General features: G+C 44.1%; 1 protein-coding gene across 1 annotated transcript in view; it reads right to left on the bottom strand.

Annotated features, from left to right (window-relative positions):
* Positions 1 to 8,263: 8,263 nt before the first annotated feature.
* The window catches only part of FLT3 (fms related receptor tyrosine kinase 3), a 67,743-nt gene continuing 51,975 nt past the window's right edge, over positions 8,264 to 24,031 (bottom strand). Inside the window, exons 16-24 of the mRNA XM_044442640.1 lie at positions 23,649 to 23,759; positions 21,696 to 21,849; positions 19,087 to 19,217; positions 18,490 to 18,614; positions 15,288 to 15,410; positions 14,654 to 14,765; positions 13,214 to 13,313; positions 11,686 to 11,791; positions 8,264 to 10,299 (exon numbers count right to left, since the gene is read on the bottom strand). Coding sequence (XP_044298575.1) covers positions 10,210 to 10,299; positions 11,686 to 11,791; positions 13,214 to 13,313; positions 14,654 to 14,765; positions 15,288 to 15,410; positions 18,490 to 18,614; positions 19,087 to 19,217; positions 21,696 to 21,849; positions 23,649 to 23,759 — 1,052 coding nt within the window. The 3' untranslated portion in view covers positions 8,264 to 10,209. The remainder of the gene's footprint in view (positions 10,300 to 11,685; positions 11,792 to 13,213; positions 13,314 to 14,653; positions 14,766 to 15,287; positions 15,411 to 18,489; positions 18,615 to 19,086; positions 19,218 to 21,695; positions 21,850 to 23,648; positions 23,760 to 24,031) is intronic.

Here is a 24,031-nt window from a genome sequence, read left to right as displayed (position 1 = left end):
AAAGAAATATGATAAATAATTGCATTATAATAATGCAAGTAAAACATTAAATAAATAAATCAAACATTAAATAAAAGATGAAAACAGCAATCCATTTTTTTAAAAAAAATCAGCCAACAAAAACCCAGCAGTGGATAGTGTGCCTTAGGAATCTAGATGGATGCCTCTGTTAATTATCAAAATTGTGTACCTTGGAATTACATTTATATCCCAACTATTTTCTGCCTGGAAGGAACTCCACGAAGTTTACATGTCCTCTCCCCTTCCTCTTCTCCAGGTTATCCTGCGAGGTAGGTTAGGCCAAGAGACAGCGACTGACCCTAAGTCACCCCATGAGCTTCATGGCAGAGTGTGAACTAGAACCAGATTCTCCAGAATCCTGGTTCAACCCTCCAACCACTACACAACACTCGCTATTCCATATTTTCCTTCTTGGCAGACTTTCTGCAGTAAGGGAAGTGCCAGGTCTTGCTCAGATCCAAAACAGCATCCTTAAGCACAGATGAAATGGAAAGAGAAAGAAAGAGAGGGAGACCTGGACTCTAGTCTCCGCTCAGCTAGGAAGCTTACTGGGTAACTTTGGGCCAGACACTCACTCTCAGCTTAACTTACCTCCCAGGATTGTCATTGGGAGACTAAAATGGAACTATGGAGGCCATTTTGAGTTCCCTACAAGAGAAAAAGAGGCAGGATATAAAAGTGGCGCAATAATTATTACCATAATCAATCACTGATGACACACCACCACAAATCCCTAGACAGCCTCTCCTAGTGCTCTCATGAAGGTGCTGGATAGCAAGATATAGTGTGTAGGATGCCATAGGCCAGCAGCCAATGAACTAATCAAAAGTCCATCAGTAACAATATTTGGAAATGTCCTTCAAGAAAGTGAGCTGGTGTAAACTGGTGGCTCCAATGTCAGTGGGGTGGCCTGTCCTCGGTCTGGTGTGAAGGGTCGAAGAACTATCCATGGTACTGAACCGCAGCAAAGAAAGGTTTCTGTGCCATTGATAGCTCCTTCAAAGTTCAGACGGAAGCACAGAGTGGATACACCATTCCACTGACATTGACACCACCAGCTTCTGCTAAACGTTGCCATGCATTCTGAAGTATACCTTGCTGGTTGGTTCTGAAACCTGCTAAGTTCTGCAAAACAAATGGGGATGCCCAATTCCTGTTCCGTTCCTGGCGTAGATCACTCTCTGTGGTGATGCATAACCCATGGTAGGCAGTGCTATCAAAGCAAATCAAAATATAGGAAGAACACAGAGTCTCGCAACACCAGAAAGGTTCACGGGTGTATGGTGGCATAAGTGTTTTGCAGAGCAGAGCTCCCTTCATCAGGCTCATAAAGGGTTATCCTCAGTTGGGGTATATCTGCAGACAGAGGGATAAGCAGGCAGACAGAACTATACACATGACACGGGGAAAAACTGAACATGAAAGGCATGTGGTATGTGCCATTTATGCAAAGTTTTATGCAAACTGCCTTTTGTGCCAGCAGATAATCACGGGCGTTTACGCCACAATAGCCTTTCAGCCCCAGTCCTTAATGGTCACTTGTCAGGGATCATGGGAGTTGTACTGCACCATGTCTGGAGGGCCACAAGCTGCCCACCCTTGTAAGGAAATCTGTCCTTGATTTGAATGGGGCTGCCCTTGCTAGGGACAGATATTTATTGCAGTAGTGGCTATATGGTTGTCTAGAAAAAGCAAGTGGGTCTACTGAAGTTAATGGCACAGTGGCAACAATACCAATCCGTGCCCCACACTAGGCCTGCAGTGCAATTCTATGCATGCTTATTCACAACTAAACCCTGCTGTGATCAGTGGGTCTTATTCCCCAGCAGGAGCTTCTGGGAAGGCAGCTCCATTTGCAAACGGCTTAATTTTCATTTTCATTTGTACTTCTAGCAAGTTGTGGCCCACATTGTCTCCCACTTAAGAAATGACAGCTCGTGAATAATTTCATCAACTCAGGTTAGTTCCAGATACTCATTTCAGGACTGAAATACCCCTTTGTCTTCTGCCATATTTATTGCTCTTTGGGGAGTGGCCATAGAAAACATAAACAAGACTTTTATAGCCAAGCGATGGGTAATAAGCACAACGGTAAATATAGGTGGAGAAAGAAATGGACATTGAAATGTGTGGCAAAACTCCCATTGGCTAAGAGCCAGGGATACAAGTCTGCCTGTCTTTCAGATGTTCCTTTTTTCTTGATGCTTCCCTATCAGAACCTTCAGATGGTCTTAGGAAATCTCTCATATAAAAACCATAAAAGACACACACAGAGAGAGATTGTCATGTTCATCCATGACACTGTGAGCACATAACCAAGTATGTAGCTTTTTCATGGAACTATTAAGATGAGAAAAGAAACCCAACTTCTAGCCAGATAAATCTCACCCTCTCCCACACATATTCCACCCAAAGGTAGTAAGAAGGTCAAACTGGATCAACTTTTGGTGATCTGAAGTAGATTAGAGAGGACCTCAGACTCCCAAATGTTTCACTAGGGTGAAAACAGAACAATGTTCCCTCAGATGATACTGTTGGAGTGAAGCAGGTTTGAGGGCAACCAGGAGTGGAGCTCCATTTGGAAGAGATGTGAGCTTGGTTCACTTCTGGTCCTTGCTATAAAAGGTTTGCCTTTTGCACCTTACCTCAATTGATGGATTTTGGCATTCTAATAAAAACAAAGGAGACCAGCAAGGCTGAAGCCTGCCTGCTCATGCCTGAAGCCAAGTGTTGTGATCATCTCCTAAATGGTTTTGAATACCAAGAGGGTGCTCGTACTAATGGCTCTGCTGGCTGGGGATGATAAGAGTTGTAGTTGACTCCATCTGGAGGACACCAGCTTGCAGAAAGCTGCACCAAACTATCATGGGGACCCTCAAGTTGTCACAAAAATAATTCAACATCTTTTGAAAACCAACCCTAAAGGGTTTTCTAAAAACAAAATGAAACAAATTTGAGACTCAATCATGAATTTTAAGTTTTAATAAACATCAACTGTCCAGACTCAGTATTTCTTCCATCCATTCTTTCCCTCTTAGGTTGCATTCCTATGCATATTTACGTAAGCGTAAGTCTCACTTTTCACAGTGAAATTTATTTCTGAGTAATGCGAGTGGAATGCCTTGCATCTATCACTTGGAATAGCAAAAAGCAAAGAATCAGAAAAATATAATTAATATCTTTGGCAAGCCAATGTACATAAGGAGACGTTGCTTCTGAATCTGCCAGCTTAATGTAGGTTATTTCAGCTCTCCTTGGAATATAAAGGGAGGCAAACAGCTTTCCTTGGTACCAACCCAGATTTTTTAAAAAATGATCTTTTAGCGCCACCTAGTGTTAGAAACTGTAAAATCAATATTAAGATTATACTCCGCAACCTTATACCTGCTTTCCCCAATCTTGCGCCTGGATCATTTGAATTTCACTTTCCATTATCCCCCAGACAACCGATGAGAAACATGGGAAAGGGGTGTGTGGCCATCTGGCAAACCTGACAGACTGAACTGGGAACCCAGGCAGCCAAGATTTGGCAGTCAGTCTGAGGTTCTGCATGGTTGTCATAAACTATTGATCTTCTACTGGAGCCTGACCTCCCACGCAAGGCCAGCCCTACCATTGGGCAGGATGACGCAGCCATCTCAGATCCTGCGAGGTGGCAGGAAGGTATTGGAAGATTGATCTTCATCCCAGGCACCCTACCTTGTGCCCCTGAAGCTGACCCAATGCCTTCAGGGGCAGTGGAGGATGCTCACCCATTGCCAAGGCTAGGAAAATCAGTGACCAGTGCTGTTGGCTTTTATACATGGAATGAGCAAGGCTGCCATCAGCAATGACTGATGGCTGGGATGCCATTCTGGTGGTGTATCCAGTTTGGAGAGACACCTGAACTTTGAGGAGCTATCCATGGTGCTGCCTGGACCCATGTTGCCATGCCACAGATAGCTCGTCAAAGTTCAAACGGAAACTCAGATTTGGATATTTTGTACCTCTGACATGGAGGCCACCAGTCACCACTGGTGGCCATTGGGTGGTCTGTCTGTGTATCTCTCTCTCGTCTCAAGAAGCAAGATATCTGGGGCCAGCCCTGGCTCCAAGCAGATGGTCAAAGTGAACAATGTGGTTAAAAACACCACAGTGCCCCGGTTTTCCATCAGGAAACCAGACTGCAGGAAGACAAGTCAGTTTTCAGAGGAAGAGAAAGTTGCCCACCAATTGTCTAGGTTCCAGCATCTTTGAGCACTTGCTGGATTTCCAGAGTTATTCTCACACTGACTTACATTGTGTGAAGAGAAGAGATGGTGTACTGAGGGAAGATATATTCCTGCATCATTTCTACTAATGACTCTCTTCCGTTTTACCATAAGGTCACAATGCACAGATTGTTTTGGCTAGACAGAGTACATCAAGTTTTGTTCAAATGGTTCTTTCCTTAAAGGTAGCCTAAAAGGAATTTAAAAATAAATAATGAAAGTACAGAGGGTTGGATTCACACTCATGTGTACCTACAATGATGAAGTCTGGATCCAAGCCAGAATGATTACAGAACATCTTGGATATTACTAAAATTGGGGTGGAGGTTGGTATGAATGCACTCTTTTTAAAGACAGAAATCTGAAATAAAATGTCTCTTTTATTACTGGAATATTCACTATTAAGAAATCCATGGAATTCTTCAAGAATGCCTCCATCAGTTGCTAGAAAATCTAGTATGCCTTAACTGGGTGCATCACAGATGATTTATGTAATAGAAAACAAACCTTGTTCAGTTGTGTATTTACCCATCATCTACTTCCCTATTTGTTTGTGTGCATAGTCAGATACAAGGTACAAAATCCTCACTGGTACCCTGAGATGACTCAGACATTTTAAATTATATCTGGATTTTGACAGTGTATTCTTCAGTCTGCCCCTGGGGATCTTTTAGGATCACTGACCAAACTGGAGTTCACAGACCCCATATGCCAGAATGGGACCCAGTACACCATTACTCCATACTGGCAAGCTGGGCTCTGAATGCTTTTAGTGATCTGAAAATAATTAGGGACCAAGCATTGCCAGACTAGGATTTGAGCAGTGGAGGATCTGTATGTTCCTAGTGGAATTCCTGCATACAGTCTGTGCATGAGCAAGCCTCAAATGCCATAATCTCATCCCATGATCATAAAGATTTCCTGCTCTTCCAGTTCACCTCCAAAATGGTGGACCACATTCAAAAACAATGACACACATAGGAAAAATTATATATTTATTTTGGATCCATTTTTTTCCAGTAGACATTCCATTTGGAATTAATAAATGCACATGCCTTAAAATGTATGGTTTCTTCATCAGATAACCATGATTTTCGTTGCCAGTTTGGTCAGTGATCCATTTGGCAATGAAAATCATGGTTATCTGATGAAGAAACCATACATTTTAAGGCATGTGCATTTATTAATTAAAATTGCACATTACTTATTCCATTAAAATATGTTTAATAAAACAAAGAATTGAAGCACATCATATTATTCTCAGGGTAATGTGAGCAAGCAGCAGCAGTGGAGGTGAAAACCCACATTTTAAACTACAGTGCTATAGAAACAACAATGATTCATCAGAATATAAAGATCACCAGCGGCAGAGGGAGGATGGAACAGTTCTAAAAGTCTGCAATGTGCCATGCGTGTAAGGGAGCCCTGCTGAAAACATTACCCATTTTTATACAGGGCACCGAGCCAGCTCACACGAAGCATAGTAATCAAGCTATGAGTAAATCTATCCTGTCTATATGACCATGCAAAGCGCAGATACTCCGTCATGGTAATAATGCTGTGTGTACCTTGGACTGGCAGAAAGGCAAACAAGTGGGTAAGTGATCAAATCAAGCCCAAACTTGCCCTGGAAGCAAAAATGATGAAACTGAAGTGATCGTATTTCAGGCACGTCGTAAGAAGGCAAGGCTCGCAGGAGAAGACAACCATGCAAGGACAAGCTGAAGGCAAAGGAAGAGGCAGAAGACCAACTATGTGATGGATTAACTCCGGAAAAGAAGCCAGTTTACAGGAGCTGAGCTGGGCTGTCCAAGGCAGGACATTCTGGAGGCTGCTCATTTGTAAGGTTGCCGTAAGTCAGAGACAAGTGGACAGCATGTAACAGCAGCATGCACATCGAAGATACAAAGAGGCACTTCTGGAAGTCAGCGATGCAGCTAAGGCAGCCCCTTGGGCCTGATCTGCAGGACAGTGCAGCCCACCTCCCTGCCCCAAAAAACCATCCAGATGAGGGGTGGCCTGCCTGAGATGCACAGTGTTACAGATGCTCACCTTTCTACTCCCACTTTAAGAACACACTCCCCTTTTCTGCAACAAAATGGCCCATGTTCTCAAGGAAGTGTGCTTAAGCATCTGGGCAGCAGATGCAAACTCTCTTCCATTCCTCTAGTCGTGGTGGTGAGACAATGTAAGGGAATGTAAAATGTGCCACCACACAGGCAAAGCACATTTCTCCTTCTGAAAAACTAAAATACACGACAGGATTAGCAAGCGTTTTTTGTTTGGAGCTTTTGCCCAGACAGATCAGGAATCCTGAAGCAGTTCTGAAGCATCAAAGAGAAGCAGAATATGAGCTGCATGTGCCCTCACATGGACAAAAACCCTGTTCTCCAAACCATTTTTCAAATGAAATCTGACTGAGGAATTCAGGGCTGCCATCAGGAGGAGACAAAGTCAGGCACCTGCCAAAGGTCCATATCCCCAGAGGGGCCCCAGTGTTGCTTCACCGCTGCAGCCTGTTAGCTTGCCCCCCCCCCCCCAACACTGGCAGTGGAAAGGAAGAGAAGCATGTCTTGGTGCTCTCTTGCTCTCTGCATGTTAAGCAAGCAAGCAATAACTTCAGCAAGAACAAAGATGGAGAGCAAGATTAGCTAGAGAAAATGGTGGCATGAACTTGCTGAGGGAAGGGCCCATTGAGGAGGTCTTGCCCAGGGGACTGGAAGACCTGGAGTCAGCAAGGATGGACCTTCTCTGAAAATCCCAAATTTGTGTCCTTTGGCATCTTTGGCTTGCTTTGCTTTTCACAGGCAATATGGAATGTAACCAGCTGTGCTGCGCCACTTACTAAATACTGTTGCTTGACAAATACATAATGCTAGATACAGTGGCAATTCTGCCATCAAGGCTCATCCTGCATTAAGTGCCATATAAAAAGGTACTGAAACAAACACTGACGTGAACAATCAAATAATACCGGTGTCAAATATCCGAAGAACATTCAACCTATATCTGAATACTGGAAAAGTGTTCAAAGTCCAGTGCTGAGGAGAATTAGAAGGAACAAATTGGGTTTAGCTGTAAGAGTAGACAACCTATTCTTAGTTCAGATCCAGTTACTCCCAGCAGACTTTCACCTGGGAGGAGACCGTAGTGGCATGGCACAGGTGTGGCATGAAGAAGGTCCCAGGATTGATCTCAGGCGTCTCCAGTCAAGAAGAAAAAAAAAAATCTTGTGGCAGGAGCTGAAGAATAAATCTGTGGAAATCTTGGAGACTCTGACCAGAGGAGAACTTATTGATTTTATTTACAAGACATATTTGTCACTTTACATCCAACAGGATTTCCAAACAGTGAACAGAAGAAAATAGAATTAAGATATTTAAGAATGTATTATAACAATAAAATTCAATAAAGCTCTGGTTGCTCAGTCAGAAAGGGTTTAAGTCACAATGTCTTCAGGTTCAGATACAGACAAAAGGAGAGATCCTATAGCCCTGCAGAGCATCTTGGGGACCACAGGATGTTGATTCCTCCTTCTGAAGCTGTAGATACCACTTTGACTTCAGGAACAGGATCCAAGATCCAATCCCTCCCTGGTCCTTAAGCTGCTGCAGAAAGAACTGTGATGATTACTTTCCAGGTCACAGCAGCAGCCTCAGATGACCTCATAGAGGTCAAAAAGGGAGGATTCTAGTGGAAGAAATAAGAAGGGAAACGAGGTATGCAGTTCTATGGCCTCTCCAACCCAGTCCTGCTCAGCATGGCTTCTCTAGAGGGGCTTAGAGAAATTTTAAAGAGATGGAGAGGCACAACTCACCTCCATCGCTCATGTTCTGTTGGCAGCAACTCAGCAGGGCACAGGAATCCCAGAAACTTCCAAGACTGGAGGCTTCCATCTAGAAGCGGCAGCCCAGGAGGACTGCAACCATAGCCATGTCAAGCAGAGAGAAACTTGAGGGCTGATATGGTTGGGCACTTCCTGAAGGCCCCCCCTCTGGAAGAACCTCCTGGACTTGCTCCGCCACCTCACTGCTGCAACCTGCTTGCTCCATGTGTCGCTCTCGGGCCCAGGCCACAGTGGGCGGGGTGGGGGGCAAGCACTTGGTAACAACGATGAGAAAGAGAACGAGGAGCCATAGTGGTTGATGACAATGGCATGGAGAAAGAAATGTCACTGAGGGAAGGGGCTCATTTAGGGTGTCTTCCCAAGGGCCCTCAGGAGCTGGCACTAGATGCAGGCACTGAAACCAACACAACTTAAATTAGTCATGATGGACTGAATTGAGACTTAAGTTAGGCATGACAAACTTCAGTCTCATTGGTTTCAAGTGGTTCTGCTTAAAGAATGGGTAAATGTAGAACCAGCTCACTGTTTATTGCTGGCACTTGTATGTCACCCCATAGCCAGAAGGCTCTCTGTTTGGTTCACATCACGATCATTACAATGATACAGCTGAAAATAGGTAACAACAATAAATCCATATCACGTAATACAAAAATGCAATATAAAATGCAACAGGAGGGTAAGCACAGTATAATCAATAGGACCATGAAACAAACCGGCAGTGGCAATAGAGGACTAGTTGGACAGACAGTCCCTCGCAAGGTAGCACCCTATGCCTATTTCCTTACAGTTGCAAATGCTGTTCTTGATCTGAGCAGTAATTCTGTAGACACGTTGCCGTTCGGAGTCCTGGGCTTTGCTGTCTCCCTTGCCTGCTTCTCGGTTCCTCATGCAGCAGCATCACAGCTTTGCCCTGATGCCCTCCATCACTTGGTGGACCGCAGCCAGGCAGAGCAGACACTGCAGTACCGGAGATCGATCAAACAGCCTGATCTGCTCTCAGCCAACTTCCTATGTTCCCCATCTAACCTGTCACTTTCTTGCACTGCTCCCTACATGCTGGACGTTATCTGATGCACTGGCAGGAAATCAAAGATGCAGCTTCCTAAGGCAGACCCATTTTGCATCCTTGAAAATAATCCCCACCCCTTTATCATTGCCACTGTCATAGTGTGAAACTGTGGCGTACAGCTGAGTCCAAAGATGAGCCAGCAAAGTTAGCAAGACATGTTGCTGCCTCAGGGCCAGGCATGCCCATCCCCACAATTTCATGTACAGAACCTTGCTTCCTCACAGCATCTTCCTGAGCACTGCAGGACCACTTAGAGGGCGCAGGGCAAGCCACACGGTCCACAGGCCTCTGTCCTCCGCCAGCACGTCTACCTCCCCCAGAAGCCACCTGAGGCAGCTGTCTCACCAACAGTATGGCTGGTCCTGCCCCAACACCTCCATTCCCCTCAACACGACTACACCTGCCCTCTACAATACTGCACACAGAGGCACTGTTGATGATGTGATGCCAGGACAAGGGTCCATCTGGATGTGATGCTATTGCACGAGTCTGTGCTAGGACATGATGCTGGAGAACTGGTCTGTCTGGATGATTCGGTCCAGGCAATTCCAAATTCCTAGCCCAAAGTGTTAAGAGCATTCTCTTAACTCTACATTCACGCCTTTATATTTTCATTACAAATCTTTCTTTTGCATTTGCTTTAAACACAAGCAAGGGTGGTTCTGTTTGACTTTACATGCACAGTCTTGAAAGGGAAAGTCCCAATACTAGTGAGTGAAAGCAGCAGAGCAGACGCACTAGTGAATCGCTTGCTTACACTGATGCTGGTGAGAAAGTGTTCTTGCACCTTGCCACTGAAACAGGGGAGAGAGACTTCCTGCAAGTTTCGATTCAAAAGCAAAAGTTGGATAGAACTGAGCATGAGAAATTCAGTGTAGTAGCAGCAAATCTGGCCCCTTTTAGGGGAGGCAAAATGCCTCTTTTGATTCATTCAGCTTATGTGCCTCATTGAATAGAGAGTAACAAATCTGCTTTATTTTTCTCCTGTGGTAGCTTCATCCCAAGTTGAAACCATGAGTGAACTAAAATGGTTCGGGTTTCCTTTCCTCATGTGGACTGTAGCTGGAACTGAAAATGTCTTCAGAAGTACCACTCCTGTCTGTTTGGCATACCTGTATTTTGGGATGGGAATATCAGTGGCAGAAAGCATTGATTTCCATTCCTTTTCTTGTTAATTACAACAATGCTACATTTCATTTCATTTATTACATTTCTATACCACCCCATAGCTGAACTCCTTAAAAATGCATTGCAAAACCATTTACATACAAATATATAAATAGATGGCACACAGAGATATGCATACATCTCAAATAAAATATAAACAATCAACAATAAAGAAAAATCAAGGTCCTTATTAAAACCTCCTCATATCATGCCAAATTCTTGAGAGAAGAGGAAGGTCTTAAGTTGGCATCCAAAACTATCTATGTCAGTGCCAGGTGATCCTTATTGGTGAAATGATCCATAACAGGGGGCCACCACTAAGACGACCTTTCCTCTTGTGACCACCTTCCAATCTTCCCTTGAAGGAAGTATCTAGAGGAGAGCTTTAGATGATGAATATATTGTACTGGTACATTCCTGCTGCGAAAGGTGCTCCTTCAAATATTGCAGTTCTGAGCTATGAAATGCTTTTTAGGTCTAAACCAGCACCTTGAATCAGGCTCAGAAATATGCAGACAAATAATTCAAGTAGACAAGATTCAGTATTATTTAATCAGAATTTCTTGTCCCTCTTATCCATCTGGCTGCCACATTTTGCACAAACTGAATCCTGCCAGCAGGAGTTTTTCATCTAGCCTGCCCACAACTTTGTCCCAAGCCCCCGCACGATCATCAGTGCTAGACAAAGTCTCCCTTTCTTTAATATTGCATTGGAAAGGCAACCTTCACTTCCCTCATGCTTGGCCCTCAGCAGGTGCATTAGTTTTGCTACAGATGCTTTTATGTGCATGCACAGCACAAATAAGATGTATCCATTCTCCATATTCAGAGCTTTCATTTCTAAGGAAATTTAAAATGCATTGCCTGGAGAATGGCAATTCTGGTCATTCAAATCAACCCAAGTGGAATAAAGCATCAGAGAAGGCAAACATATGGGCAAAATAGCACAACAATTTGTTAGGAACAAGCACAAGAAAACAAGGAAATAGGAACTGTTGGAGTGGATGAATTTATGTATCCTGCCTCCCAAAACCGAGGAGCAGAGAAGTCAGAATCAAACCAAAAGACAGACAAGAAACAACCCCACTTTTGTGTGATGCTCTCATCCATCAACCAAAATGATGTCTTTGGTGTTTTCTCTGAACAGCTGGGGAGAGAGGAAAATTCATGGCATTCTGGAGTTTCCCTGAAGGTAAATAGGTCACTTTTTCTCAAGAGTACAGTCAGCAGCAGGGGACATAAGCCACAGTTCCTTCCCATGTGTGCTATTAATAGATTTTTCATCCCAGAACTGCAGGGGGAAAATGTCCTTGTTTGCAATGCTAACTTACCATGCCTTCTGCTTTTACCAGCTGGCATGCCAGAAGGGAAAGCAGCTGCGTGAAGGATGGCCTTTTTCTGGAGTCTAGAGCCCAGCAGGAACACAGGACTAAATATCTGCAAAGACAACAGTGACAGAACTAGAGGGAGAGAAATATGGAGTGATTTCCAGAGCATTTTCTAGCCAGGCAAATGGGATATCTGTGTGATACAGTGGGCAAGCAGCTAACTAACCAAGGTGCCTCATTAACTATGTTGTGACTTCCAGTAACGCACTAGAGGGATTTGTAGAATTACCTTCAGCAATTCAGCTGTGTTGTGCAGACCTGACCAGGAGGCCTGGTGCTGTAGGTAACAGGCCAGCCAGAACCCTGTAATAGCCCAGCATTAGGCTACCCTGGCTGGGTTTGCAGGCACAACAAGCTGGGCTGCTGAGGGTAATTATACAAATCTGCCCAGTAGACAACTGGCATATGTAGCATGGTTAAGAAGTTGCCATGGCTTGTTAACTGCCTGCCAATTGTGCAATCTCAGTCACCTGTTAAAAGATCTTAGGGTCATACCTATTTCAAACAAGACTGAAGGAACACTTAGAAATGCACTCATCAGCATCGATACCACATAAGCCCTTGCTGGGGAACCTATAAACTCTCCAGAAATTGTTGCACTACGGCACCATTGACCATGGATGGAAGTTGGAGTCCAGCAATGCGAGCAGTAAACATACCCCACACAGTTGCACATATTCTTTATCTGGGCCAATTTTCTTTGTTGCATCTTTCCTACATTTTTTTGGCTGCTGTTTCTCATGCAGATCTGAGAACCTCAGCTTTATTTTGGGAGGGTGGTGGTTTCCATTCCGAGCAGGTCCCCATCAAGGCGGTTGAGCAATATTACAATTCCTCAGGCAAAATGATAAATGTACCAACATCGGGAGCTGAGAAAGCACTCTCAGAAAACAGGATTTCCACAACACTCAGCACAGGTCAGTCATGTCCATCCTTTTTTTAAGCATATAAATTTGTTCTCTGGGACTGCTAAGCTCAGGAGTACAGAATTTGTTTCAGCCCAAGTACAGCCTTCCAAGTTCTCAGCAGCTGCAGTCCAGTGGTGGATAAGGCCCAAGGCAAATGTCAGCAGAACCAAACACACCAAAGACATCAGCATATTATAAGTGGGCAGAGCAAACCTATAGCTCCTAGACAGTGTCTAGAGGACCATAACGGGGGATTTGGATTCCCAGACCAAAAATTGAAAAACTGGGAAACCACCAAATGATCAGTGCTTGAGAAAGTGCATAGCTGTTGGGGAAACCCTGGTGAATCAGATAGGGAACCCAGGCCAGCGATTTGCACCCCTGGCACAGGCAGCACTCAATGCTAGCTGACCATTTCCAACAGGGTGTCGTACATCTAGCTAGCCCTGAGCAATAATGTGTGGCCACAAACATGGGGGAGATGGCAGAGGGAATGGACCATGCTCCCCAGAAATCATGTCCTGGGCAGAACCCCACTGTCGTTTTTCATACACCAGGCTTACATTTCTTCTGTAGCATAAAATGGACGGTCCATTTTAAATCCACTTTGAATAAGCTTGTAGAAATTTGCATCAACCTGCACTCCAGGGTAAGGATTGACACCTAAAGAAAAGATGGTGGAAGTAAGGAATGAATACTGAAAACCCTGAAGAACAGACAGGTTTCTGCAATTCCTACCTAAAATGCATTTTTTCTTTCAATCTGTTCTAATGCCAAACTTAAGGAACAATTCTATGCATCTTTAGACAGGAAAAGTCCTGCAACACCCATCTCTATTTCCATCCATCCACCCTACATTTTTTTCTGCAAGGAACCCATGGTGGTCTAGAAGATCCCCCTCCTCTCCATGTTATCTCACAGGGTTGTTCTGAGGATATGTTGGATAACGGTCTGCGACTGTCCCAAAGTTACCCATGGACCTTCATGGCTGAGCAGGGACTAGAATTCAAGCCACCTGAGCCTCAGTCCAACTATTATGCCACACTCACTGGAGAATGCTGGGCACTGTAAGACTTGCATCTGGCGAAACAATGATAGGATTGCACCTTTAGTGATCTTGTCCTTGACATCAGCTGAAATGTGAACCACACATGGGCCCAGGAAATGCCTCAGATTTATAGAAAAATACTAGTTTACACATTGCATGCAGAAGAAAAGAGAAACAAAGACAAAGAAATGTTTGGCAAGGACTCATGCCAAGGCTTCCCAGTGCTGGAGAATGTCCTGAGCAGCACGTCCTTTTGTTATTTTTGGTAAAGGTGAGGGAAATGCGGGCATGACTCTGGATCCTTCAAGCCCCTGTCAATCTACCAAAACCTGGGAATGGAGAGGTGGGACTAGGAGTAGTGACTCACACATCTCTAAAAAGAGGAAATTCATCACCAGAAAAGAGGCTAATGTGTGTAATGCTTGCACATACAAATATGGAGGTACAGGAACACATCTGGAAACAATTATTATGATTGCAATAGAAATGCAAGACATCTAGCCATCGTGGAGAAGGCTGTCTAGATCTCCCGAGTGCCTGCCAGCCCGGTTGGTGGTCCAGGTGTTCATGGTTGATGAGCAGCTTCAAGGACCAGCCACTGCTCTCCCTCCCCAGGTTCTCCAACATTAAATCAGGCTTCAAATGAGCAGCCTACGAAAGAGGACTCCTCCAAATACCGGTCTCCTCTGCCAGCTCACCAAAATACAGGATTGTCATCTGTAATGTACGCCACCTAGTGACCTTCATTAGGGATGGGTATGCTTATGAGGCTGTAAATACCCTCTCCCTCCTACACTAATATGGAAAGTTTCCAGAGAGATGGGAAAGGGAAAAGGTGGCCTTTTCCCCCTTCTCCACTCCAGAACCCAGCCTCTCCTGCTAGCCAGGCTGAGACCACAACCATTTGTTCCAGGTTCTGCATTCACTTAATTAGGCAACGTTATCCAGAGCATACCAAGAGAGAATATTTCCCATAGCAAGATTCCGTAGGACCAGACATCACTCTTAATTGTGTAGGTCCCCTCAAACAAGCTTTCAGGCGACATCCATTTGACAGGTAAACGAGCCTGCAGGAAGAGAAGGGAGGGGAGTTCTTAAGGGAGCATTGTGAGGAAAGCAGCCGTGTGTGTTCCAACCCAGGAAGGACCATGTGCGGGAAAGACTAGCCTTATCCAGGCATGCATCTGCTCTTCAGCAGGGCTGAACTGGGTACTGCACAGTGGCACACAGGCAAGCCCTGTCCCAGGGCCCCTGCCTTGTCAGAACTCAGTAAGTATATTCAGCTCAGCTTGCTGACAGACGCCGCTCAGGCCACTACACTTCATCTGCCAAGTCTACAGACCAGCCAGGCACAGGGGGATGTGGAGGGTGTGCCCAGCTTCCCAACCCCCGTTTATCCCTGTGCATACGCAGGTGCACATCTACAAAGGGTCTGCATGGATCACCCTTCCAAACCAGGGTGTGCCCCTGGTTCCCTGTTCATCCAGCCTGTTCAGGGAACAGGATATTTAGGATGAATAAACACTGTTGGCATGGCAAAGTATCTGCATAAAACCAGGGGAAATGTTCTACAGGAAGCATCAACTTACGTTCCCTCTGACAACGTAGTTTGAGTCATTCATTATGTCCCTGGCAAGTCCAAAGTCACAGATTTTTGCCACTTTCCCATGAGTGACTAGTATATTCCTAGCAGCAAGATCTCTGTGGACACACTGAGAAGGGAGGATAGAGTGAGCTGATTCTGTGCCATGTTTCACAACAGCCAAAGAACAAATTTAACTCTTTGATTGCTTTAGAAGGAGCAGTTTTCTGTGCTCCAATGATAGGATAGATACAGTCGTCTGAAAAAGTGGAATAAATTGTTTCTACAATGTCAGAGTTAATCGCCTATGAAATGACTGTACCTGCTTAATATACAGCAAAGAAAGTCAGATAACAAAAGAGATAGAAATACCGTATAGACTTTATACAGTATAAAGTAAGATATGATTTTCAATTGCCTGATTGACATAGACAAGTTTGGAATATAACTATTAATGATAAATTAACTTGCAATATTAAAGTGAGAAAAGGGTATATAAAGAATAATAATTTTGCTGAGATAGGAGGTTCATTTATTGAATATGTGTTAAAAAGGGGGGAAAGGATTTGAACCTTCGCAGGAGTCATTGCAACTTTGGAAGGGGAATGAAATTTTTTGAAATAATATTTGTAAGAGTTTTTAACATGTATCCAATGGTCCTGGTGGTGGGATGCACAGTGTTTATTATGCTTTACTTGAATTGAATGTTTAATGTTGTATGCTTTTCTTTTAATTGTAAGTTTTTCTTTTAATTGTATTTTATAATTTAAAATTAATAAATAAGAAAAACTATAAAAAGAAATACAATATATACTGTGATTACAGTATATACAGAAGACAACAAGATTTTTAACTTATACCTTTTCTCCTTGTCTCTTGCAGGAATAATCCAGCCAAAGATAAGCACTTTAAAAGTCCCATTAATTCCAACTGGATAGTTTCCCACTGAAATTTACTGGACTTTTACCAATTGGCCTGTAACCATTGGAGCATGCAAACTAGGTCAAACTAGAAGTGACCTATAAAGGGTAACACTATAAAGGGTCAAACTAGATGTGATTTGAAGCATTCTTTTAAAAATTCCCCTGGAAGCTCCCTTCTCAATCCAGACATTCACTAATGCACAGGGAGGCAGGAAGATAATTCTTTCCTTGCAGATTTCTCATAGAAAATCTTTTCCTCCTCCTCACCAATTCTAATTTGGTCTAAATGTCTTCCATGCAGTTCCCAGCTGGAATTGGTTCCTACAATGAACTGGTTCTCTATCTTCTTTGAGCAGACTGAGCTACAGGTTGTGTTTATTAAATGGTAAGCTTGCATACTTCCTTCAATAGACCACAAAGGCACATCTATAGAGGTTTTTGTAATTAGTAATTAGTAAATTTATTTCAATGCTCCTGTTTCAGCAACTAACTGGTTAGAAAGCATCAACTCAAGCTGAGGTAGGCAGCCTGCAGAGTTTTGGTGATCCTCACTGCTTTGCCACTGACACAGAAAGGTGGTGGCAAAAACAGGGCCATTTCCTCTTCAAATGTAAAGGAACACATTCCTTTTCTTGCTGCCACTGGGGTCACCCCCATTCCATCCAATCTTGGCAGCAAAAACAGCAGCATAGCAGCAGGGATAACAGGAGGGAGCAGAGAGTCAGGAGACCCTGGGCCCCAGAGTTGCCCAACGCCAAACTAAGGCTTCCTTCTCTGGATGGTGGCTCTAATGTTTCTGTTCTACAGTTGCCTGGAAAGTACTTTCCTCTCCCCAGCACTCAGAGGCCACACATCCCCTTTCTGCAAATAAGAACCCCCAAGCAACACAGGTTAAAATGCATGTATTAAACCCTGAACAGAAGGAACTGAAAGCAAAAGGGGAACTGCTTATGACAAGTTACAGGCAACTATCCATAGTAGTGCAATACTTGTGGACACATTTCACAAGCAGAAGAGAGGTAGGTGCTTTAACCAACCTGGGGGATTATGGGAGCTGTAGTCCAAAACCTCTGCAGGCAGCACATTCTCTGCCTTGCCCTTCTGAAGTTGCTGCTCTTTGGGTATCTGTGTTCATTTCATTTTTCTACTACCCTAAAGCCAAAGCTCTCTGGGCAGCTAATAACAATTTACCATAAAATACAAAACCCAAATACAATAACACAGCATGGCATTTCAGTGTGAAACTTAAAGCAGTATTTAAAGCAATCTGAGCAACTAAAACAAGTTTCAGCATTTCTCCCTTAAAGCAGAGCTTCCCAAACCATAGCTGCAGCCTTGCTTCCATGTCTCTGGGGCTGGGGAGCAGGTGGACTAGCTCACCTTGATGGAAAGCATCTCTCATTCAGAAGAGATTCATACCTACCCTACACTTCCTGTAGGCCTGCTAACTCTCCTTCTTTCTGACAGAAAGGTTAAATGCATACAATAAAGATGCTGTGAATTGTTCCTACATGAATAACAGAAATACCCTTCCAATGCCAATGAAGTATAGATCTGGGTGCTGAGAACCAGAACAGAATTCAAATGTTCAATTCTAAACATGACGTCATTCCTGAAGAATCAGGGGCAGTCCCCCCTTGGATAACAGATCCTGATGCTTTTGCCTTGCAGGAAGGCTTCAGACATTCAGTTAAGGAAGGGTCCTATTTCAGTACCTGTAACCTGGAGGGCTGTTGCCAGTCAGTAAAGACCACCAGCAGGGTACCTCTGGTCCATGAGTCTGATGCAGCCCACAGAGTTTGCCCAACGGGTAGGCAAAGTTCTGGCTCTTGCAACTGCTTGCCAAGTCCCTTTCTCTGTGCAGAGGGGCACAGAACTCTCGGCCTCCGTCTGCATGGAGAAAACTCAGAGCTGAATGGCATAATAGGCAGTTTGTGGCAGGGCCCTGCTCTGTTGATCTCACCCAGCTTTGGACTAGGAGGATATCTGGTCCTTGGACCCAAAGAGAATGGCCACCATGAGGCATTTTAGACTGTAAATTCTTCGAAGCACAAATCACCTGGATCCTAATGCAGAATGCTGGAAGACTGTATTTGGTCAACTTTTTGATGTAAACTGATCCGATTCATTCCTGGACTACGGAATTTCCCAATTTCATACTTCTGCAATTTTTGTGATGTAGTTCTTAGATACCAAAAATAATTTGTAAAATGAGCCTAATGGGATTTGGACAACTATATAATTTTTTGTTATGATTCTAAACTATTTTTCACATGTTCCTCTTACTGATTTTGATTCCAGAAACTCCATCCCCTTGGCAACTTGATAGGAAAAATAGAGAAGGTCTTCATATGTCAGCACATTGAGGTCTTCTTCATCATCCATTCTCCTCTCCTCATATTTCATTTCTTCTACAAATAAAAAAATCATGATGGCAGATGAGAAGCTCAGGATCTAGCCCTTCTTGGTTCCTCAGAAGTTCACATCCTCTTTGCCCACCTTCACCTCTCGTTCTCCCCAAACACAGGCCTTAGTGATCTCCTGAATTCTGTTCATTATCCCCATTCTAAAAGGTTGAAATGCTTCTGTTAAGGCTTAGTGGCTATTAGAATAGCTTGATATTTTTGGCAGGTTTATGTTTGGCCTCACCCACCCAAAAGATGGCTTCCTCTAAACTGGAATTCATCCTTTGGGCTGAAATGGTTCTGTATCCCTACTCTATAATCTCTCAGTAAGATTATACACCAAAGGATCCCCCCTCCAGCACTTCACAACTTAACAACACATGGACATGCACATATTCACTCACACACAAATAGAATCCCAAACATCCCCTTACTCAAGTCTTGTTATACATTTCTGCAGAAAATTTCAATATATCACCTTCCTCAGAAAGCAGAGCCATTCCAAATAGTCTAGAGGCCAAATCAGAGTCTTCTTTTGCTTGTATATTTTCAAAGTCACCCACTTCATTCCCTGGTAAATATGATCCATTTTTTAATATGCTTGAAGTTCTGAAAGAGATGTTTGATTGTTGAAAAAGTGTTACAGCAAAGAAGACAGCATGAGAATGGCTGCAGCTTTAATACAATATACATAAACAGGAACAACATCTATGGCAATGGGTTGGTTTATTTTTATAAAAACAGATTGTTTTTGTCATGAATTTGTGCCGTGTTTGATCAGAATTTGTTCCCCACTGGGACAAGGAATGTTCTGTATCACACATTCATTTTCTATAACAAAGCCTTCAAAAGAGGATTTGTGATACTTTTGATCCAATAAAAGAAATGAAACCAATCAACCTTTTGTGGCTTTGCTAAGGAGGCATGATAGCAGTCCTAAGTACCTGGCCCTATAAGCTGCTGTCTAACAAAAAGGTTTTAACAAAAATTTAACAAAAAGGTTTTCCTACCCACCTTGAGGTTAGGCTATGGGGAAAGAAGAAAGCTTGGTGAGGGGGGTACTATGAGGAGATGTTTCTGTGTGACTGGACTGTGAGCACATTTCTAGCACTGAAAGCTAATTGTGGGTTAAGCATATATTCAGTGAAACCTTTGTTCCTTACTTCTAAGGGTTTGTTACTCCTATCCAAGCCACTGTTTGGCCTCTTGTGAACTTCAAGATTCCAGTAAAAAGGAAAAAAAAGATCCTGTAAATCTGAAGTCTACCCAACTAGAAAAACAGTGAGGTCCTGTTGTTTGATGGAAAGCTCATATAGCTAATCCGTAACATGTTACTGAGGGCCAACTCAAGACATTTCGCTGAATGAGGTGAAGAACACAAGGGCGCCTCCTCTCCTTCCAAGTTCAGAAGCTGACCACACTGACCAACGCATCTTTTTTCAACCCCAGTGATGGAGCAGCATCTCCCATTGCACCGGAAGACAGCAACACAGGTGGCACACCCTAGGCAGGCCAAGCAGCACGCAGCTCTTTCCTCCGGCACTTTGGTGGTGCCTCCCAGCATCTTCTGCCTGAAGGGGCTGCTTCACTTTGCCTAATGGCAGGACCGGTTTTGGCTTGCCTGATTCCAGCTTTCCTGTTGCCTGGCTCAATTCTCTGACTACCACCTGTCTGGCCAAGGACTTCCCCTGCCCTTGGGACTGACTGACTGACTGCATGACAGCTGTGGCACCTCCAAATCTCATACATTTAAACCAGAGCATAATGGCTGTGCCTCATGCAGAAAACATCACTTCTTGCATTGCACTAGGATTGTGACACTCAGGAGTGACTCCCATGGACTGCAGTGGGATTTGCTCTCAGATCAGGAGCAACACTAATCTACATATGGGGCACCCTAAAGAAATTTCAACTGCCAGAAGTGGCAATTTGGGCCAAGCCTATATCTGGCAGTGACTCTTTCTAATGGCATTGACACGCAACAGGAATAATTAAGAAGATAATGGAGAAGTCATATCTGCTGGGCACAGGATCCTATTACAGGCATTGGAGCGAAGCCCTTATGTCAGGGCTGGGGAACCTACGGCCTTCTAGATGCTACTGAACTCCAGACAGCATGGCCAGTGATCAGAGATGATAGGGATCCTGGTGGAATAATATCTGGAGAGCTGCAACTCACCTTCCCTACCCCACTGGTCTTTTTTTTCTTTCTAAGCATTCCCAAAGCCCTCAAGCAACCAAAACTTGTCCCCAGACAGCCAGCGCCCCTTGGCAGCTGCCTTAATGGATACATCACACACTTGCCAAGCACAGGGCACATGTTGCAAATGAAGCACCTCCAAATTTAGCCTGGAAGTATGCTTGGAGGTGGGCAACTTTGGGACATATGGGGCCATTTTGACCTCTACAAGGAGGACAGTATCTGCCCTATAAAGCAAAAAATGAATTTTAAAAATTGTTAGAAAATGTCATCTGTAGCTGTAAGAAACACTTTTGTGGTGCTCCATAGTGCTGCAGATGCAATCTCCCGCCAAAATAAATAAATAAGCCTTTATCCTGTGTGTGGGTGTGTGGCCTGAATTCCACAGGCTGCATGTTGCTTCTCCCTGCTCTAAGTGATCACAACGGGTCCTAGGTCTGCCTTTTTCTTTGATGCAGCCCTTTGGCGCCAGCCTTGCCTGCAGCTGGCTTTCAAAGGATGGTGCTGCTTGCCTGGTGCATCTTAAGAAGGTGGTTCCAAGGCCAGGCATATGTTTCCATAGCAGGAGGAAGCAAGTTACTCACACAGAACTTAATCTTATGTGCTTCACTGAACCTGCCCAATGAGCCACTTTGGTGCTAGACCAGAAATAACAGCTCTGAACCTCCTCAAAGGTAATTGAGAAAAAAGAACTGCATTTCCAAAAGCTGGGTCTGGCAGGCAGGTCCAAGGAAGAGTTCCACCAAGTCCCACCATTAGGGATTTTCAGAAGCAAAACTCCTTGCAACTGTAGTCTTGACCCAGTGATCCTTAGCACTCATAATCAATAAAAGGGGTGGATCCAGGCATATTTTCCCAAACTGCACAGGGATCAGGTCAGTGGTTACCTTGAGTTAGCAGGCCCAGGGAAGTTGTGGTAAAAACTGAAGTTGTGCTGTCGGAAGACATCAGTCCATGTCTTGTGAAATCGGTCTCTCTTGCTCCGTAGGTAGTTCAAAAGGTCTCCATAGCAACAGTATTCAAAAATCAAATAAATGGGTCCTGAAAGAATGTTTTAAATGAACAAACACATGTATCTACTAGACATCAGGTAGAAAGACTTTGGGTGGCTGCAGTGCCACCTCCAGGTTCTGGGCTTCTGAGACAAGTCATCTCAAGTGGGTCCCCTTGCTCAGTGAATTGACCTTCTAATCACCACCAACTGTTCTTGCTCCTCATCCCCTTTCTCCACATTAATTCCACTTGCTTGCTGGACAGGCAGAGACCAGTGGGCCAGCAGGCAGTGGCCACTGCTCCTCCTTCTCCTCAGCACCATCATTGCCTGGGCTGGAGGGAGAGACAGGTGAACAAGAGGTATTCGATGTTGTAAGCCGCCCCGAGGCCTTGGCAAGGGGCGGCATAGAAATGTTTTAATAAATAAATAAATAAATAAATAAGTAAGTAAGTAATAAATAAATAAAAGCCCAGAGGCCCTTGTTGAAGGGCTCCAGCTGGGGGGTGTGCCCTTGCCATGTGCCTGGCCATGCCTGCCTTTGATGCCAGGCCTGGCAGATGCAGCAGAAAGGCAACTAGGAAGGCGCCTTACGCTTCAGGCACAGCTTAGTTCCATACTGTCTATGCCAACTGGCAGCAGCTCCATCAAGTCTTTGCCAGAGATCTTTCTCATCAGTTTCAGCCTGGTCCTGTCAACTGCAGAAGCCTGGGACTCAGGAGAGGCTGGCAACTCCTCTGTCAGTGAGGTTCCTCATCTACTGCAGATTTTCTTTTCAACTTTGTAGGAGCAGTCAATGGTGTGGAGCTCCATCCCCACCCAGGAGCACCATAGGTAGTTTCTGTAAAGCTGAAAAGGAAATCATTAATGGATAAGGAGACCCACTGACCGAGGATTTGCCAGCCTCCCCTGCTGGGACTTAGCCATGCAAAGTATCTGCTCCTCCACAGAGCCATGATCCCTTCAAAGTTCTGTCAAAGACTCAAGGGACCCCCTTAATTCTTTATGCTTTCTTTTCTTCTATGGGGCAAGAGCCACAGGCCTAACAGACCGATGTTTATGCTACATTATGTTATCCACCCCTTAAAACAGCTCCAAATGATTCATGCAACATGGATGTATCCAGCATAAGAGGCTGCCTGTCAAGATGGCTTTACCTAATTGGTTTTTAATGAATGAATGAATTTCTATGCTGCCAAATAGCCAAAGCTATCTGGATGATTTGCAGCAATTCCTAAAAGCGAGATATAATACAGCACAAATGTCCACACTAACATTTTTAAACACAGGTTAACAAAATGCAATTTAGCAACAGACTGAGTGGTCTTGTTGAAAACAGCTCACATAAGCGCCTCCACCCAGTTATTAATTAAGCATCATGTATCTTTAAATGTCTCAGCACAGAAGCCTTGATTTAACCTGGCACTGAAAGGATGGCAAAGTTGACGCCAGGCAACCCTCAGTGGGGAGATCATACTAGAGTTGGGGAAGCTACCACTGAGAAGATCCTTCCTTTTACAACTACCCTTCCTCTTGGAGGAAGACCCATTTCGATTATCCCTGATTTTGATGATTGATTCCACATTTTCAAAAGGTGTTCTATTGAGTATTGTGGTCCCAAGCTTTGTAAGCCTTCATAAATTAAATCCAGGTCCTTGAACTGGGCTCAGAAGCAGGCAAGCAACCAAGAAGGCCAGAACCAGAGATTCCTTCTGGTTCCAGTCATTAGCCTGGTTGTTGCATTTCATGCAAGCTGCAGATTCTAAACAGTCTTCAAGGACAGCCTCTTTTGGCATGCATTACAGTAAATCTAACTGAGATATACACTTTTGAGTGCATCTTTCCTCACCTGAAATGGTACAAGCTCCTAGCAGATTCACAATATTTTCATGACTTCCAATGTGAGTCATCATTTTGAGTTCAGACATAAGAGCATCTTTTTCTGAAGAGCTATACTTTTCTGTCAATGAAAAATATATATCATATCAACAACATAACTAGCAATTTATACACCAAGTCTGCATGCTTTAGATCAGCATTCCCCAGTCTGGTGCCCTCAGGTGCGTTGGGCTTCAATTCTCATTATTCCTTGCCAGCATGAACAATGGTAAGGTGAGATAGGCCTTCCTGTCCAACACATCAGGAAGGCACCAGTTGGGGAAGGTTGCTTTAGCTTCTTAATGGATAGTGCTAAAGGCAGTATCACCGTTCATACTTTAGGTTGGCTCTAGC

This window comes from Varanus komodoensis, unplaced genomic scaffold (genome assembly GCF_004798865.1).
Source record: "Varanus komodoensis strain SLA01 unplaced genomic scaffold, ASM479886v1 scaffold4, whole genome shotgun sequence".
Lineage (NCBI taxonomy): Eukaryota > Metazoa > Chordata > Lepidosauria > Squamata > Varanidae > Varanus > Varanus komodoensis.
Note: the sequence above shows the minus strand (reverse complement) of the source record. Positions and strands in the feature narration are given on the sequence as shown.